Raw genomic sequence first — 15748 nt, 5'->3', positions numbered from 1 at the left:
AGAGAGAGGGAGAGAAAAAAGAGAATCTATACTATATTAAAACAGCAGTTTTCAATTAGAAATTGATTTCAAATTGATTTAGATGGCAATTTTGTGATTTCTTACAAAAATAATGACTTATTGTATATATTCAAAAATTAAGTAACTAACTCAATTAAAATTGCATAACCCATAATTTTTAAAAAAATGCACACCACCCCACGTTTAAAAAGAAAAATTGCATAACCCACGTTTATAATTCCATAATGAATTATATGTTTATATGTGTATATATACACAATTTATAAGGCATTGGTTATAAATAATTTATAAATTTATATTTATACAATAATTTATAATATATTAAGAAGATAATTTTCAATTTCAAATTGATTTCAAAATTAATAAGTGACAATTTTGTAGTTATAAAAAATTGAAGTTTTATTTGTACAATATAATTTTTTCTCCGTGTTCTTATTTTTTTTACATTATTTCTTTCTAAAATTGTGAAATTAAAATTGTTTATAAAATATATCAAATTAAATATCATGATAAGAGCATTAATTTGATATATTTTATGTAAATATTTGATTTAAAACGGAGAGTTATATTTATTTAAAGATTAATGATTTTTAAAAATTCTCTCTCATCTCTCCTCTTTTTTTGAATAAATCAATTTTTTCTATTTTATTCTTTTTACTTATTATTTATGCCTTTTCACAATATCAAATTTTATTATTGTGAACTTTTCTTTATTTTTTTATTTTTTTAAATATTCAACTCAAATATATTAAGTGAAAATTATTTTTTTTTTCTTATATTTATAAATATGATTATTGAGTTGGTATTAATTTATATATATAAAAATATAAAAACGTTTTCCGTGCATCGCACGGGTTGCAAATGCTAGTAAATTAATAAAGCAAAAGTATCTCATAATCATAGATTAGTAAAAGTAATTTAATATCTTAACCACTACCCTTTTATTTCACCTACAACACCTTTTTCATCTTTCTTAGTTTCCGCGCCGACACCCAAATGAGGCTTTAATTGGTGGACGGAGGGAGTATATATTTTCTTTAATTTCAACTTTATATGCTTTAGTTTAATTTTATGATTATTAGTAATTAAAATTTATTCCATCAATCTAGGTATTAGTAATTTTTTATCATTTAATTTCATTTTTATTAGTTAATAAGAACGGAAAGAGGCTTCGCTCCCAAAATTCCCTCCCGCCAAAAGAATAAGGACGCAAATTTGAATCGCCGGAGTACTCAGAGTTCGCTGCCGCGGCCGCGCCGCCGTTACTCGATATGTACGGCCACCCGGTGGAGAGTAGTAAAACGATTAACCGGTCGACGGGGGCGAACGATTTATGGCGCATTCTGGCCGTCTATTTTCCCCAAACTAGTGGCGACGAGTCAGAGCACCGAATCCATCTCGCATCCTCTCTCCTTCAATTCTTCTTCTCTCCTCAAGGACAAAAAATTCTCAGTCAGGTGCTTCTTCTGTTTATTTGTATTTTTTTTCCATCAATGTACTTTTACTTGGAAAATCTCCAGATAAATAGAAATGCAGCTGTATATGTGTTTTTCCTTTTACTTTATCAACTAAGCAATGCAAATGGTCTGTTAATGTGAATGGAAGGTTGGTGGAGTTTGATTGAGTTTTAGCTTTGTTTGCTTAATCAATACAAGCATGGTAATATTCATAGCAGGTCTCATTTCGAAGAATTTGTTGATGTCATGGCTAGGTTAAAGAGGAAGATGGATCATTCTTCTTGCCCCTCGACTTCCAGCAATTTAAGAAAGCATGCGACATTGAAGAATTTTATATAGCACTAGTAGAAAAACCTAAAGAGGCTCTGCTCTGTATGAGTGCGGCAGCGCACAAGGTATCATAAATTTGGGACTCCTTTAAGATGTGGGGATTATTACCTTTATGAAATGATTTTGTGTACTCTGGGAACCCTGTCTAGGTTTATTTTGGGAAAGAAGATCTGATGGAGGAATGTGCCAAGATTACAATCCGTCTTCACAATTATCAAGAATCTATGATTGCTTTGAAGAACCTTAAGGCTGCTTATATTGGTACTTGGATAATTTCTGTAGTTTCGCATTTTGTTTAAAGCAATTTGTGGAAATGCCTAAGTTAACTCTGCATATGAAATGTGACTGCAAGTTGTTAACATCATAGACAGGCTTGTTTCTGTAAGGGGAACTGTAGTAAAAGTTAGCACAGTCCGGCCGCTGGTGATACAAATGTGTTTTTCATGTGCTAAATGTGGGACCACCATGACCTGTGACTTTCCCGATGGAAAATTTTCTCCGCCGACAAAATGTGAAATGCAGGCATGTAAAAGCCGAAATTTCAATCCCGTCAGGTCTACTGCTCTACCAATAGATTTTCAGAAAATAAGGTATAATTCTTAACATATCCGTGCACCCTATATAAAAGAATGCTCTCGACTGTGGATGTTCTACATAAAATATTGTTTCTGGATCTAATATTTATTTATAAACTTCAGAATTCAGGAGCTGCTCAAATCTGAACATCATGAAGAGGGGCGGGTTCCTCGAACAGTTGAGTGTGAACTGACCCAAGATCTAGTGGATGCATGCATTCCTGGAGATATTGTGACAGTAACTGGTATCATAAGAGTGATAAACAATTACATGGACATTGGAGGAGGTAAGGAGGATGTTATGAAAGAACCAATCCTTCCACAACCTTACTAATTGAGTAGTTCCATAAATCTTTATCCTTGGATGTAGATTCTTTCTCTTTCATCCTTCATGTTCTATATTTATTACATGGGGTGGTTCGTGCTTGTACCCACATACATGATTATAGTATTGATTGCTCTTGTCACTTTGATGACTCATATTATGGGAGTCTGATGAATAAATCAATTAGAGGCTAAATGAGTATGTCAGGGTGCTTCCATTTACAGTTAGTATTATATGTTTTGACATGGTTGATATGTCTCAGTCACAACTCAGCTAAGGCTTAAAACTAGTTTAAAAGCTGATTCCTTTCCTTCATAGATCTTTAGATTTCAACGTTTACCCAGTGTAGTTTACTTTCATCACATCTCCGCACCTTTCGGTTTATCTCATAAAGATGTCCTGAAGTTGCTCTTTTGAACTTTGAATAAGTTGTGAATTCTTTAGGTACATACAGTTTATGCTCCTGAAACAAGATCATATTTTTGAATAGTCAAGCAGTTAAGAATACATTTTTTCATCATTTATTTGAAAACAAGTGAGTGAAGGAGCTTAATCAAGAATTCCAAATTAGTTTGTGACATTGCGTACATTCTCCATATTTTCGTAGCTTATTGATCTGTGGATAAAGCATATTTCGGTCATATTTTTGTAGCAAAGGCCATGAGTTGGGAGAATATCTTAGCTTCAAAGTTGTTTCAATTTTTCTTTTCTTTTTCAAAAAAATTAGGAAAATCAAAGGGGAAGAACCAAACACTCTACTATCTGTACCTAGAAGTGGTTTCAATAACAAATTCAAAGTCTCAGTCTGTGCCTGAGGATGCACAAGATACCGATATCAATGCTAGGTCCTCAGAGCATTTAGATCTGTACTCGTTTTCGCCAAGAGATCTGGAATTCATTGTAAAGTTCTCTGAGGAGCATGGTTCTGATGTTTTTCGTCAAATTCTGCAATCAGTTTGTCCATCCATCTATGGCCATGAGCTTGTTAAAGGTATACGAACTAAAACTGCCATTAATCTTCTTTGCAGTCATAAGCATGCACATCAGATTACATTCCACTCTTCCTCTATATGTGATATGTCATTCATGAACTCATATTTACCAGCTCCACCTAGAAATAACTTGCAGAACTTAGGCATCAACATTGCCATTGCCATTTCCATCACTAGAGTAGAAACAACAGTTATGCTATTGCAGAACTTGGATCCCGTGAGAGACAGTATGTTTCTTCAAAATTTTATGTAATACAATGTACTTTAGGTTAGAAATAGTGAATTTAACATTAAAATATGCAACAATGATCCCAAACTTACTTGCTAGGTGAATCCAAGAATTCCTCAGATTCCCTCTTGATCTAGTGTTCCTATGTATATATGGTTAATATTGAATGCTCAGATCACCTATAGGAAGCCCCATCTATTTTTACTTGTAGTTAATGGAATGATGCAATGCATATTTTAAATTCAACATTTCCAACTTTTGCATACATGGAGCATGGATGAAATGTGTACCTGTTGACAGTACAAGATAATATTTGAACTTCTGGTGTTGCTTACACAATAGAATCCTAAGTATATTTGGTTTTGAGGATTTCATTGATTTGGATGTTGCAAATTTTACCTTCTTTTTTGGCTGGTCAAAGCCGGAATTACGTTAGCACTGTTTGGTGGTGTTCGGAAGCATTCAATGGACCAGAACAAGGTGCCTGTCAGAGGAGATATCCATGTAATTGTTGTTGGTATGTTGGTTTTCTACTTCTGCTGAGATTAGAAACCAAACACTAATACTTGTACTTTACTACGTTTTCCATATAGTAGGTACTAGCTCCAAGTTATTGGAATCATCGTATGCAAACCTTTGATGTTCAAGTGAATGTAACTAGGTGATCCTGGACTAGGTAAAAGCCAGCTACTTCAAGCTGCAGCTTCTATTTCTCCACGTGGGATATACGTATGTGGTAACGCCACAACTAACGCTGGCCTAACCGTGGCAGTGGTGAAAGACCCAATGACAAGTGACTACGCATTTGAGGCTGGTGAACTTTCTTCCTCCTCCTCTATTTCCATGTTGGCTGGTTCATTGAAATACTGTGATATAGCCTTAGAATAAATAGCTTATCCATGTTCGTGGTTAGTGGCAGTGCTCTCTCTCTCAACACCTGAAGGAAATCAAAAGGAGGTTTTATTGAAAACATTAACAGTCAAAAGTGTTAGTAATGGGGTTGTGAGTTGGAAACTCATGATTCTTCTAGGCAGGTCATAAATAATGGCAAGCTCTGTATTGAATTTTGTTTTAATTGCTCGCATCATGATGGAAATATTTATTCCAGGATGGCAGGATTATATATTAAAGAATGCTGTGGATAACAGCAGGTTTTGTCAATAATTAAATACACCAGTGACGACTGCTGAAAGCAATATAGCTGTCTTCCATATATAGGTCCTTAAACAAGCCTCTGATGAATCTGATTGATCAAACCAGTATACCCAACACCTAGCCTGTTTGCTATTCCCAGTTCCCTCATCTATCCAAAGATATTCCATCACTGAATTCTGTCATATTTTGTGTACATCTCCGTAGCTAAACCTAACTGGTTCATTTTACAGGTGCTATGGTACTTGCAGACCGCGGATTATGCTGTATTGATGAGTTTGACAAAATGTCAGCAGAACATCAGGTTTTTGCATTGACTTCTGAGAACATGTTTGTTTGCTCTCTAGATTAAGAAAGATTGCTGATGGTCTGATGTATTCAGGCCCTATTAGAAGCAATGGAACAACAATGTGTCTCTGTTGCAAAGGCCGGACTTGTAGCAAGTTTATCAGCCAGAACATCAGTTTTAGCTGCAGCAAACCCTGTTGGGGGTCATTATAAGTATTGAGCATTCCTTTTGCCTAAATTTGATGTTCTCCATATGCTTGTGCTTTAGTGATGAAAGTTGAGAAACCTCAGTCAAGTAAGATCAACAAAATCATTGGCTGCCCCAATTCTTCAAAAGCTTCACTTCTGTTATGTATCTATTCGTTCACATTTTTATGCAGTTATCTAAAGGACATACAGACTTGTTATGTCTGTGATAAATCAGACAGGATTTGGTTAAAAGTATAGAGTACTCGTGTATTACTTGTGTCACAATAAATTGTTTCTTGTATTTAAACTCTAAATTCTAATTGCAGCCGAGCAAAAACAGTGAATGAGAATCTGAAAATGAGTGCTGCTCTTCTCTCGCGATTTGATTTGGTATTCATATTGCTTGATAAACCTGATGAGGTGCTGGATAAGAGACTCTCAGAGCACATAATGTCAGTAAGTATTTGAGTGCCTTTGGAACTAATGCATGAGTAGTAAATGATATGTTGTCAACTTCCAGATGTGTCTCTAACCTTTTCCGTATTGCAAATTACTTTGCCGCACACCAGTTCTTTTGGTTACAAAAAGATTCTATGTAGTTAGAAAGACATTGCATCTCAAACTTGAAACTAGACACCTGTTATTGTTGTGTATGAAGGCCAAGCACAATTTATGATATGTTTATAATTAAAAAAAAAACTGTGTGCTGAAATGGTTCATGTGTATTCACTGTTAGACTGGCGAGGACATCTTTTTCCATGCTTCTGTGACGGTCAATTTATCCCAAAGAGGCAGATTTATGAACAGAAGTATAGTATTTAAGCTGTTTTAATTCAATCTTCATCTCCTTTTCTCCTTTCGTTTGGTCCGGATATTCGTCTTCTCCATCAAAATAGCAAGCTTCTTGGCATTATCAAGTGATTGCCATCATCACTGTAAAGATGATGCATAGATCTTTTGTTAATTATGTTCTAAATAAATATCTGAAGTCAAAACATTTTCCTTTCGCAGCTTCATGCTGGCAATGGACAATCCTCACCCTCTGCAAAGAGATTATGCAGAGGTGATAATTCAGTGTTTGTTAATTCTTAACCAAAGGGTTCTTTTGACGCAATCTCTGGCTTGCGCACTTGCAGAATCACGCAATATTAGAGGAGTTGATTTGAATGTAAAAAGTGGTTCGTTAGTTGTAAAGTTAAGACTTGATCCTAAGGACAGAGATTTTGCTCCACTACCCGGTCCTCTTCTGCGTAAATACATTGCTTATGCAAGAACTTATGTATTTCCAAGGTGACCTCAGGTTCCCCTCAATTTAAAAAATATTGTTGAAAATCTTGTAGATAGAAGACTGACAATTATATCTTTCATCAAGGATGACAAAACCAGCTGCAGAAATCTTGCAGAAGTTTTATTTGCGTCTAAGAGACCGGAATACTACTGCAGATGGTACTCCAATAACAGCTAGGCAGTTAGAAAGCTTGGTAAGGCTTGCAGAAGCTCGAGCTAGAGTGGACTTGAGGGAAGAAATAAGCACACAAGATGCTTTGGTAAGTATATTTTTTGCTTAAGGTTGTCACACAAATCAGACATTGAACATACAATGTGGTTGAATTCTGGGAGCATGAAAAGACTGAAAGTCCCTTACCAAGTAATTTCATTCAACGACCATAATATTTATTTGACGCACCTAAAGCAGAATCAAAATCTGTGAGTAAAACAACTCTGGGGAGCACATTCATATTACAATATGCGATTAGATCTTTCACCTGTGATGGGTTGGCTGAAATAGATATATCCTTTAGGACTTCAGTTTTCTGAAGAATTTTTCTGAAGTTTATGAAGTTTCACCTGTTTATGTTCTTGGTTCTTCATGTAAGTCGCTGGATTGTCTCTGAAGCTTAACATTTGCAGGATGTTGTTGAAATTATGAAAGAATCACTGTATGAGAAGTGTATTGATGAGAATGGCCTTGTTGATTTTGGACGTAGTGGTGGGATGAGTCAACAGAAAGAAGCCAAACGGTTTTTAAGTGCATTGAACAAGCAATCTGAGTTGCAGCAAAAAGATTGCTTCTCTATATCTGTATGTTGACCCCACAAAGGAATTCTTTCACTAATCTGGATTTAATTGACAAGGTTGAGAAAGAGTTTTATTATTTATCATTTGCTCAGGAAATATACAGTTTGGCAGATAGGATCAGCTTAAGAGTTCCTGATATTGACAGCCTCGTGGAAAATCTGAATAGCGTCGGCTATCTTTTAAAGAAGGGCCCAAAGACATATCAGGTAGTCAGCTATTCCTTTCTATATCTGTTCAACTAGTGCACTGTCATTAAGACAGTATTTAACCCTTGTATTTCCATTTCCAAACTAACGAGTTCTGTTAAGAATACCTGCAAATTGCTGGTGCAACAAAGAATGAGTGCAGCGTCTTTCACTTGGAATATTTGGTGTTTACACGTTTCACCTAGGAACTCCGGTCAATGCTAGTACTTGCTTTAGTTGGATATTCCCTCTCACCAAAAGTTCAAATACTGGATTGCAGGTGTTATCCTCGTCTTATACTCGCACTCAGTAATCAAGGTCAAGATGGCTTGCAGCTCGGATATGATGCAGGCTAGATTTTTGAAGCCATATATCCCTACTACACTTGTTAAGGGCAGTGATTATAAACTCCACATTCTTGATGGTTAGTCATGGGCTCGATCATCATGAGTTATTCCTTTCTTCCTGGTATTAACTAGAAAGATAATACTGCACAGATTATGGAAAGTTCCAAGAAGTCCTAGAAATGCTTAGGATATGGGGTGAATGATACAACTTGTAAAGATGATGCTATGAAGTGTTAATTAAAGTGGCATGACGAAAGTTTGTATCTGAGTTAATCTTTTTTATTATATTATCATAACTGTTTTGAACTTAACTACATTATATTTTATTTTTTTGAGTTGGGGATTAGGATTTGTATACATGTCTCACTTTTGCAAAAGGAAGAAATACTATATGTATGCAAATTTTTAGCGAATAGTAGTAAGTTTTCAAACATCACGAGATTCATATTCATTATAGGTATGTATGTATATATATAGGAATGGTTTCTAATGAGAACCATTAATATGGAGTATATAGGAAGGGGCACAAGCGATGAACTAGTTCAATATAACACGACGTATTCCAAAAGCTCAGTAATTAGATCACGTATTCAGCAATACAGAAGAATACAAGACAATCACTATATATGAGGCTGAGATACATACATGTTTTGAAGGCTTTATCCCCTACCCTTGTGTACACTATAAGACCAAACTTCCTTACTCGTCGTCAGGATCAAGGCGCCACTCGCTCCCGTAGTAGGAGTTGGGCAGTCCCAACCAGAACTTGAAGGCCTCTGCTGCTCTCTTCCTCTCTTTCCTCCTGTCCTGCCTCGCCCTCGACGCGTGCTTGCTCGTAAACATCCTCGTATGCATCTCCACATAGATCCTCTTATACTTGGTCCTATTGGGATGTATCCCATGCTCCTCCATGCATGCTATAATCTCCAAAGCCTTTGTAAAAAATGCCGCCCTCACACAAATATCCGCCAGCGTATCAAGAAGCCCTTCATCCGGTTTCAGAGGCTCCTCATCCACACTCCCCAAACCACACCTCTCCTTTATCTCATTCCACAGCAGAAGAGCTTCCCCCGGTTTTCTAGCCAATGCTATCCCGTTTGCTAGACTCCCGTAGGTGGCCACGTTCGGGCACATTCCCTCCTCCTTCATCTTCTCAATTATACTCTTTGCCTCCTCAATCAACCCCAGCTTGCAATACCCTTCCACCAACATATTCCACGCGACCAAATCAACTTTGACGCGTGGATCCTTGAGCATCTCATCAAACACCTTGCTCGCCAGCTTTGGCTGCCCCGATGAGGCAAACGCCTTCATCAAGGTCGTGTAGCTGACCTTGGTGGGCGCTATCCCTCTCTTGCGCATCTCATTGAAGTAGGTGAGCGCTCCTGCACAATCATCAACTAGTATGCATCCATCAATCAACGTGTTGTACGAGATCACGTCAGGTTGAATCCCGGCCTCCTCCACCATCTCCCTCATCACATCCTCCGCCTTATCAATCTGCAGCCGGTGGCAATACCCTTTGAGGAGGATGTTGTAGGTGATCAAGTTGGCCGGGACCCCTATCCTTGCCATCTCCACGAGCACCAGCCGCGCCCTGTCCATTGCCCCCGCCTTCACAAACGCAGATATGACCGTGGTGTAGGTGACGTGGTCCGGATGGCTGGAGCTGTCTTTCTGGTGGCTCATCGCCTCCAGCATCCTCACCACGTCAGCAACGCGCCCGGCCTTCATGTAACCCTTCATCAAGGTCGTGTAGATTCTTGAGTCTGGTGCAACTGCCTGAGGCAGGTCTGGTGGTTCACTATCATAATTGATCGAATTCGGTAGCAATTTCTCAAACAGATCATCCTCGCTGCTCGATTCCTCGTCCTCATCGAACATATTGTAGGTGGCTGATTTCCTCAAGATCTTGCAAATGTCTCTCCTTCCTTCCCTCATTGCCTGCACCAGTTTCTCAGCAGTCTCCAAATCGCCAAAACCGACGTAGGCTGCGATGAGAGAATGCAGCGTCGTCATACACAACGGTATCCTCTTCTCAATTATCCTCTCCAATACAAACACGAGCAGATCCTTCCTCTCAGCTCGCGCGCATAGCTTGATCATCACATTGTATGTTAAAGCATCGGGCTCGCATTTGAACTCAGGCATTTCATCGAACAGTTGGAGGAACCTCTTAGCATCACCGAGATTAGAGCAAGCATTGAGTACAGCGTTGTAAGCGCCCGTATCAGGCCTCGAATTCATAACAATTTCGGAATCCGCAAACCTGCGCACTCTTTTTATGACCGAATTGAAGAGCTTAATCGCGTCCGCCGGGCCATCGTCGCCGGAGGCGGCGAGCCTACTCACCACGGCGCTCCAGGCCTTGACATGAGGGAGATAGCCAGATTTAAGCATGGACTTGATGATGGAGGAGGCGTAAAGAGTGTGGCCGCCTTTGGCAGCAGCCACGGCGAGGAGGCCGAGGGAATTGGCATCGAGGCGGTGGAGCTGGCGCTCACGGCGGAGGCGCTCGATGATGGACTGCGCTCTGGTCAGGCCGTCGGCGGTGTTGAGATAGGATAATTGGGAAACGAGGCGGCTGAGGCAGGTTGGGTTGGGGAGTTGGGCGCACTGGCCGTACAACGACCAGGCCTGCTCGGTCTTCCTTTGCTGGAGGAGCGTGAGGAGCACGTGGTCTTGGGAGTTGGAGAGCTTGTTGACCTCGGCGGCGGAGGAGGAGGAGTGGGAGGTGGTGGAGGAATTTTTGGTGGTTTGGAGGCGGAGTGAGGAAGGTTTGGAGTTGGTGGATGGGAGAGGGGCGCCGGAGGAAAGGGCGGAGGAAGGCGGAGGCAGCGCGCAGCGGAGGGTGAGAACGTGGGTAGTGTTCATAGCTTGTCCATTTGAGTTGATTTGAATCCTTCTTTTGGTGAATTTTTGAGTGATAAGATGGATATTTTTGGATATTAATGATTTTTCTTATTTTTGGGTGGAGAAGGGTCCTACTACGCTCTAAACCCTCCTTTTTATTATTCTGGCCTACGATTTCCTACGTCCTGCTTTCTTTAAATCTTTCGTCACACTATCGATCACTACTTCCTTTTTTCCACTTGACACATTAGTAGAGATCACTTATTTTATGTGTGTAGAGATGATAGAGATCTTATATTATTTTTGAAAAGTGTCATTATAAATGAAACAAATTACGAGGAAAGTGTGCCGAAATAAGTGAACGAAGAGAGTATTTGCCAAAATACTAATAATTGCTTGTTCTTGGATTCAAGATCCTAGCATTTTGCAATTTATATTAGGGCTTTGTTTTTTAAACTAAACCCTTTTCTATTTCTCTTTACCTTCTTCTCTCAATCTATATTTAGTAAGCATACAATTTGAAATACTATTCAATCTTCATTCTAGTGTGTCTTTTATCGTCAAAAGGCGCATACTAAGGAAAATGAAGGAATTTTAGTATAGTGGTATTGAAAATCTAAACAGGGATAAATTTGGTAGTTTCAGAAATATGACGCTTGATAAAACTTATTTGGAGAGTAGAAGGATGAAGATCAACTGTTGTTCATCACCAGTAGTCATTACATGAACATTTACCATCCATGAAATGATGAAATCTGTTGGAGTCACGCAACACAATGTGCCTAGTGACAATCTTGGACACGTACTTGAATGCCGAGTGACAGTCTCCACAAACTCGAAGATTCTTCATGATCCTTATCGGCAGCTCCGATTTGCGGGTAAGAACAAAAGCAACTGCAAGCCTCTCACTGTGATAACTCAAAATCTCCTCTTTGCTCTCCTCTTCAAGATCGTACAGAGCATAATTCACCTGCGCCACATATCCAGCCGCCTTCATTTTCTCACGCAGTTCACCAAGCTTCTCATATATGGCATCCGTCTCGGGATGCGATTTGTCTCCCGAGACGAAGACGTGTATCCCGTCTTTCATGGCCACCCAGCTGCAGCCGGCTTCTTTCCTAGCCGCCGCCACCTTCATTGCATGCCGGGACTCCGCAACGCACTCCCATTTCTGCGTAGAGGCGTACATGTTAGCAAGAAGCACGTAGTTGACAGCGTTTTGAGGCTCCAACTCCTGCAACATTTTAGCAGCCCTCCTCCCTAAATCCAGCAGCCGGCCGTTTGCTCGCCCGCAAGCACCAAGAACAGTCCTCCATATTAGAACATTCGGCTCCATCGGCATTCTGTTTATGAAGCCCTCCAGCTTCTCGAACTCGCCTGCTCTGCCGAGGAGATCTACCATACACGACAAGTGCTCGATCCGAGGTTCAAGATTGTGCTCTCTCTTCATCGACTCAAAATGGTGATAGCCTTCATCGACTAGCCCGACATGGCTACAAGCTGATAGGATCCCAACGAAGGTCACGTGATCCGGTGGCTGGTTCTCCAGTTTCATCTGCGCAAACATTTCCAGAGCTCTGTGGCCATCACCGTGGCGTGCATAGCCAGATATCATGGAGTTCCAGGAGTATACATTTCGGAGACGCATCAGTTGGAAAAATCTTGAGGCGTACTCTATCCTCCCACATTTAGCATACATGTCCACGAGTGCACTCCCAATAACCACATCAGAAACGAAGCAAGATCGTGTTGCACAGCCGTGGATCTCCATGCCATGCTCCAACGTTGCAACGGAAGCACAGGCACTAAGAACGGTGGCAAAAGTGAAGCGATCTAATCTTTGGCCGTTATGCAACATAAGCCAGACTAAATGCATAGCCTCTGTCAGAAGCTCATTGTGTATGTACCCTGAGATCATGGAGTTCCAGCTCGCATCATCTTTTTCCGCCATTGTTGAGAATATTCTTTCACAGTAACTTATTTCTCTGCACTTTCCATAGCAAGTGAGCAGAGAACTTATCACTGAATTATCATCCATAATGCGACATTTTAACACCATGGCATGTATCTGATGTGCAAGTTCGACACAGGAAAGAGATGCAGCTGCTGCGAGAATGTTTATGAAGGTCACACTGTTGGGTCTCCGTCCAGCTCGCATCATGTCTTTGAAATATTCGGTGGCTTCAATGATTGATGCCTCGGAATCACTAAACGCCTTGACAATGGTATTCCACGACACCTGATCGTGATCATGCATGAAGGAGAACAGCTTCCTGCACTCAGAGATACATCCGGTATCAGCATAAAGTGAAAGAAGGGTGTTTGATACCGAAACATCTGAATTGAGTCCCAATTTTACTGCTTCTGAGTGTATTTGCTCTCCCATAACCATCCAGCGTAGACTGCTGCAAGAACTCAAAGTGCTGATCAACGTAAAATTTGAAGGGATGAGTCCGATTCTCTTCATTGTGCGAAAGCTTAATAGTGCATCTTGAAACCGCTCGTTTTGGTCAAATCCAGAGATCATGGAACTCCAGGAAACTGAATCTTTACCAAACATCAAGTTAAAAACAGAACAAGCATCTTCAATGGCACCACACTTTGCATACATGTTAATCAAACTATTCCCAACAGAAGTACTTGAATCAATCACCCCAGTTCGCGTGAGATACCCATGCGCCTCCTTCCCTTTCCTTCTTCCTGTTTCTTCACATGAAAACTCACCAAAGGCGCTCAAAAGAAGAACATAGCTGTCAGAGTTTAGCCTAACCAGGTCCCTCGTTTCCAAGAAGACCTCTACGGCTTCTTCTCCTCGCTTAAGCTTCACCAACCCGACCATCAAACCATTCAAAGAAACTGCATTCCTTGTAACCATATGCTCGAATATGCTCTTGGCAGTATCAACCACACCAGTCCTCGCAAAACCATTCACTAGAGCACTACCCACATACAAATCTTCTAAAAGTCCAGACATCTGAATCTTTGCCAGCAACTGCTTTAGCAACAAGGAACCTTTGCCAGTACTAACGGATTCTGATGCAACAGTAATTAAGCTGCCAAATGTGTACTCGGTAGGCCTAAAACTAAACCCCGAACCCTCCTTTTGCATATTAGTGAAAAGACGGAAAGCAGAGTCAACATCTCCTCTCTGAGAGTAAACCGATATCAAGGAGTTCCACGACACAGAATTCCTATTTGCTATCCCATCAAAAACGCAGTGAGCAAAATCACTACCAATGGAACCGACAATGCAATTCCCATACATGGAGATCAAGACATTGCACACAACTACATCAAACGCATAACGGGTTTTAGAAACTAAACCATGGATTTGCAAACCATATTTGAACCCCTCGCTTCCCAATCTCTGACAAGCCCTCAGAGCACTCCCGAGTGCATAATGGTTTGGAGTAAACCCTGCAGACACCATTCTTCCAAATGCAGCTAATGCCTCTTTAAAACTTTCACTATGAGTGTATCCAGAAATTAAACACGACCATGTAACGGAATTTCTATCAGGCATTTCATCGAACACATCGTGAGCAGACCACATATCCCCGCTTCTAGCATAAGCATTGATGAGCGTATTTCCCATAAAGAGATCGCCAACAAACCCATGCTTGATTACATCCGAATGGAACTGCTTGGCTTCGAGATCAGATCGAGAAAACCGGTATTTCTCAATCAAAAGCTCGTATTTTTGGGATATCGAAGATTCGTGTATTTCAAATGGATTTCCAGCCATTCGGTCATGGTTCTCGGCTGGGACTTGTTTTTGCTTTTGGTCGTCAAGGAAAGTGAACAAAGGGCGGGCTTGAGCTGAGTTTGAGCGTATAACTGCGGCATTGGCGAGATAACTATAAGTGGCGTCTGCCGAAATGCAGGTGCAGAATAGCCGGCGCGAGGACGATACGACTTTTTTCGGAGGAAACATTGAGAAGGCGTAATTCTAGGGTTCATGATTCTCTACTCGCGCGGCTTTTAGTTTAGAAACATGAAAGCCAACGTTAGATGATGAGCAGCGGCTCGTGCGAAATGGGGTTGGTGCATGGAATTCAATTCACCAACAATAGATAAAACACCTTTGTTCCGTCGGAGAAACCTTCGAGCGCGCCGTCTTCTTAAGAAAATGGGCGGCGGAGCTTTCGTCTTTAATACTTGGACGCGGCCGCCGTAGTTGGAGCAGAGCAACGAAGACTGAATTTTAAAATATCAACGGAGTAGTTGTAAAATCAGTTTTATGATTTCAGCAATAAGGCAAAACCAGAAAATTGTGACAATAAAGGGCGTTTACTTTGGAGGATTAATATTACTCCCTCCATCCACTAATTTAAGACCTAGGAGGCAAAACACGGGTTTTAAAAAAAAATATACTTTTATTAGTTGGGTGGAGAAAGGGACCCACAAAATATATTGTTTATTGGTTGAGTGGAGAAAGGGACCCACAAAGTATATTATTTATTAGTTGAGTGGAGAAAAAATGTATTGTTTATTGGGACCCACCAATTAAAATATGAATAAAAACTTACTAAAAATAGATAGGTCTTGAGTTGGTGGACGGACCAAAAAGGAAAGTAGGCCTTGAATTAGTGGACGGAGGGAGTAATAGATAAAAATAGGGGTTATTGCCATAAAATACATCAAGTTTATCAATTTTCTGCTTTATATCATCACCTTTTTTTTTACCAAAACATACATGAATTTATACTTTATTTGTAATTATTCC

At 40.1% G+C, this 15748-nt stretch overlaps 3 protein-coding genes across 3 annotated transcripts; 1 reads left to right on the top strand and 2 right to left on the bottom strand.

Annotated features, from left to right (window-relative positions):
* Positions 1–1186: 1186 nt before the first annotated feature.
* Positions 1187–8480, top strand: LOC130997630 (probable DNA helicase MCM8). The gene is made up of 17 exons (XM_057923016.1): positions 1187–1478; positions 1733–1873; positions 1958–2069; positions 2176–2398; positions 2507–2670; positions 3436–3699; positions 4351–4446; positions 4591–4743; positions 5315–5385; positions 5464–5582; positions 5885–6014; positions 6570–6621; positions 6695–6848; positions 6931–7105; positions 7470–7640; positions 7730–7843; positions 8103–8480. The coding sequence occupies exons 1-17, from the start codon at positions 1293–1295 to the stop codon at positions 8133–8135; spliced, it is 2358 nt and encodes a 785-aa protein (XP_057778999.1). The 5' UTR covers positions 1187–1292; the 3' UTR covers positions 8136–8480.
* Positions 8481–8729: 249 nt separating this feature from the next.
* On the bottom strand, positions 8730–11187 carry LOC130997632 (pentatricopeptide repeat-containing protein At3g09650, chloroplastic). The gene has a single exon (XM_057923018.1). It carries the CDS (start codon positions 11041–11043, stop codon positions 8869–8871), a length of 2175 nt encoding a protein of 724 aa, XP_057779001.1. The 5' UTR covers positions 11044–11187; the 3' UTR covers positions 8730–8868.
* Positions 11188–11597: 410 nt separating this feature from the next.
* On the bottom strand, positions 11598–15292 carry LOC130997625 (putative pentatricopeptide repeat-containing protein At5g09950). The gene has a single exon (XM_057923011.1). The coding sequence runs from the start codon at positions 14954–14956 to the stop codon at positions 11729–11731; it is 3228 nt and encodes a 1075-aa protein (XP_057778994.1). The 5' UTR covers positions 14957–15292; the 3' UTR covers positions 11598–11728.
* Positions 15293–15748: the final 456 nt, after the last annotated feature.

The sequence above is a fragment of the Salvia miltiorrhiza genome, chromosome 8 (assembly GCF_028751815.1).
Source record: "Salvia miltiorrhiza cultivar Shanhuang (shh) chromosome 8, IMPLAD_Smil_shh, whole genome shotgun sequence".
NCBI lineage: Eukaryota > Viridiplantae > Streptophyta > Magnoliopsida > Lamiales > Lamiaceae > Salvia > Salvia miltiorrhiza.
This window is presented reverse-complemented; position numbering and strand designations above follow the sequence as displayed.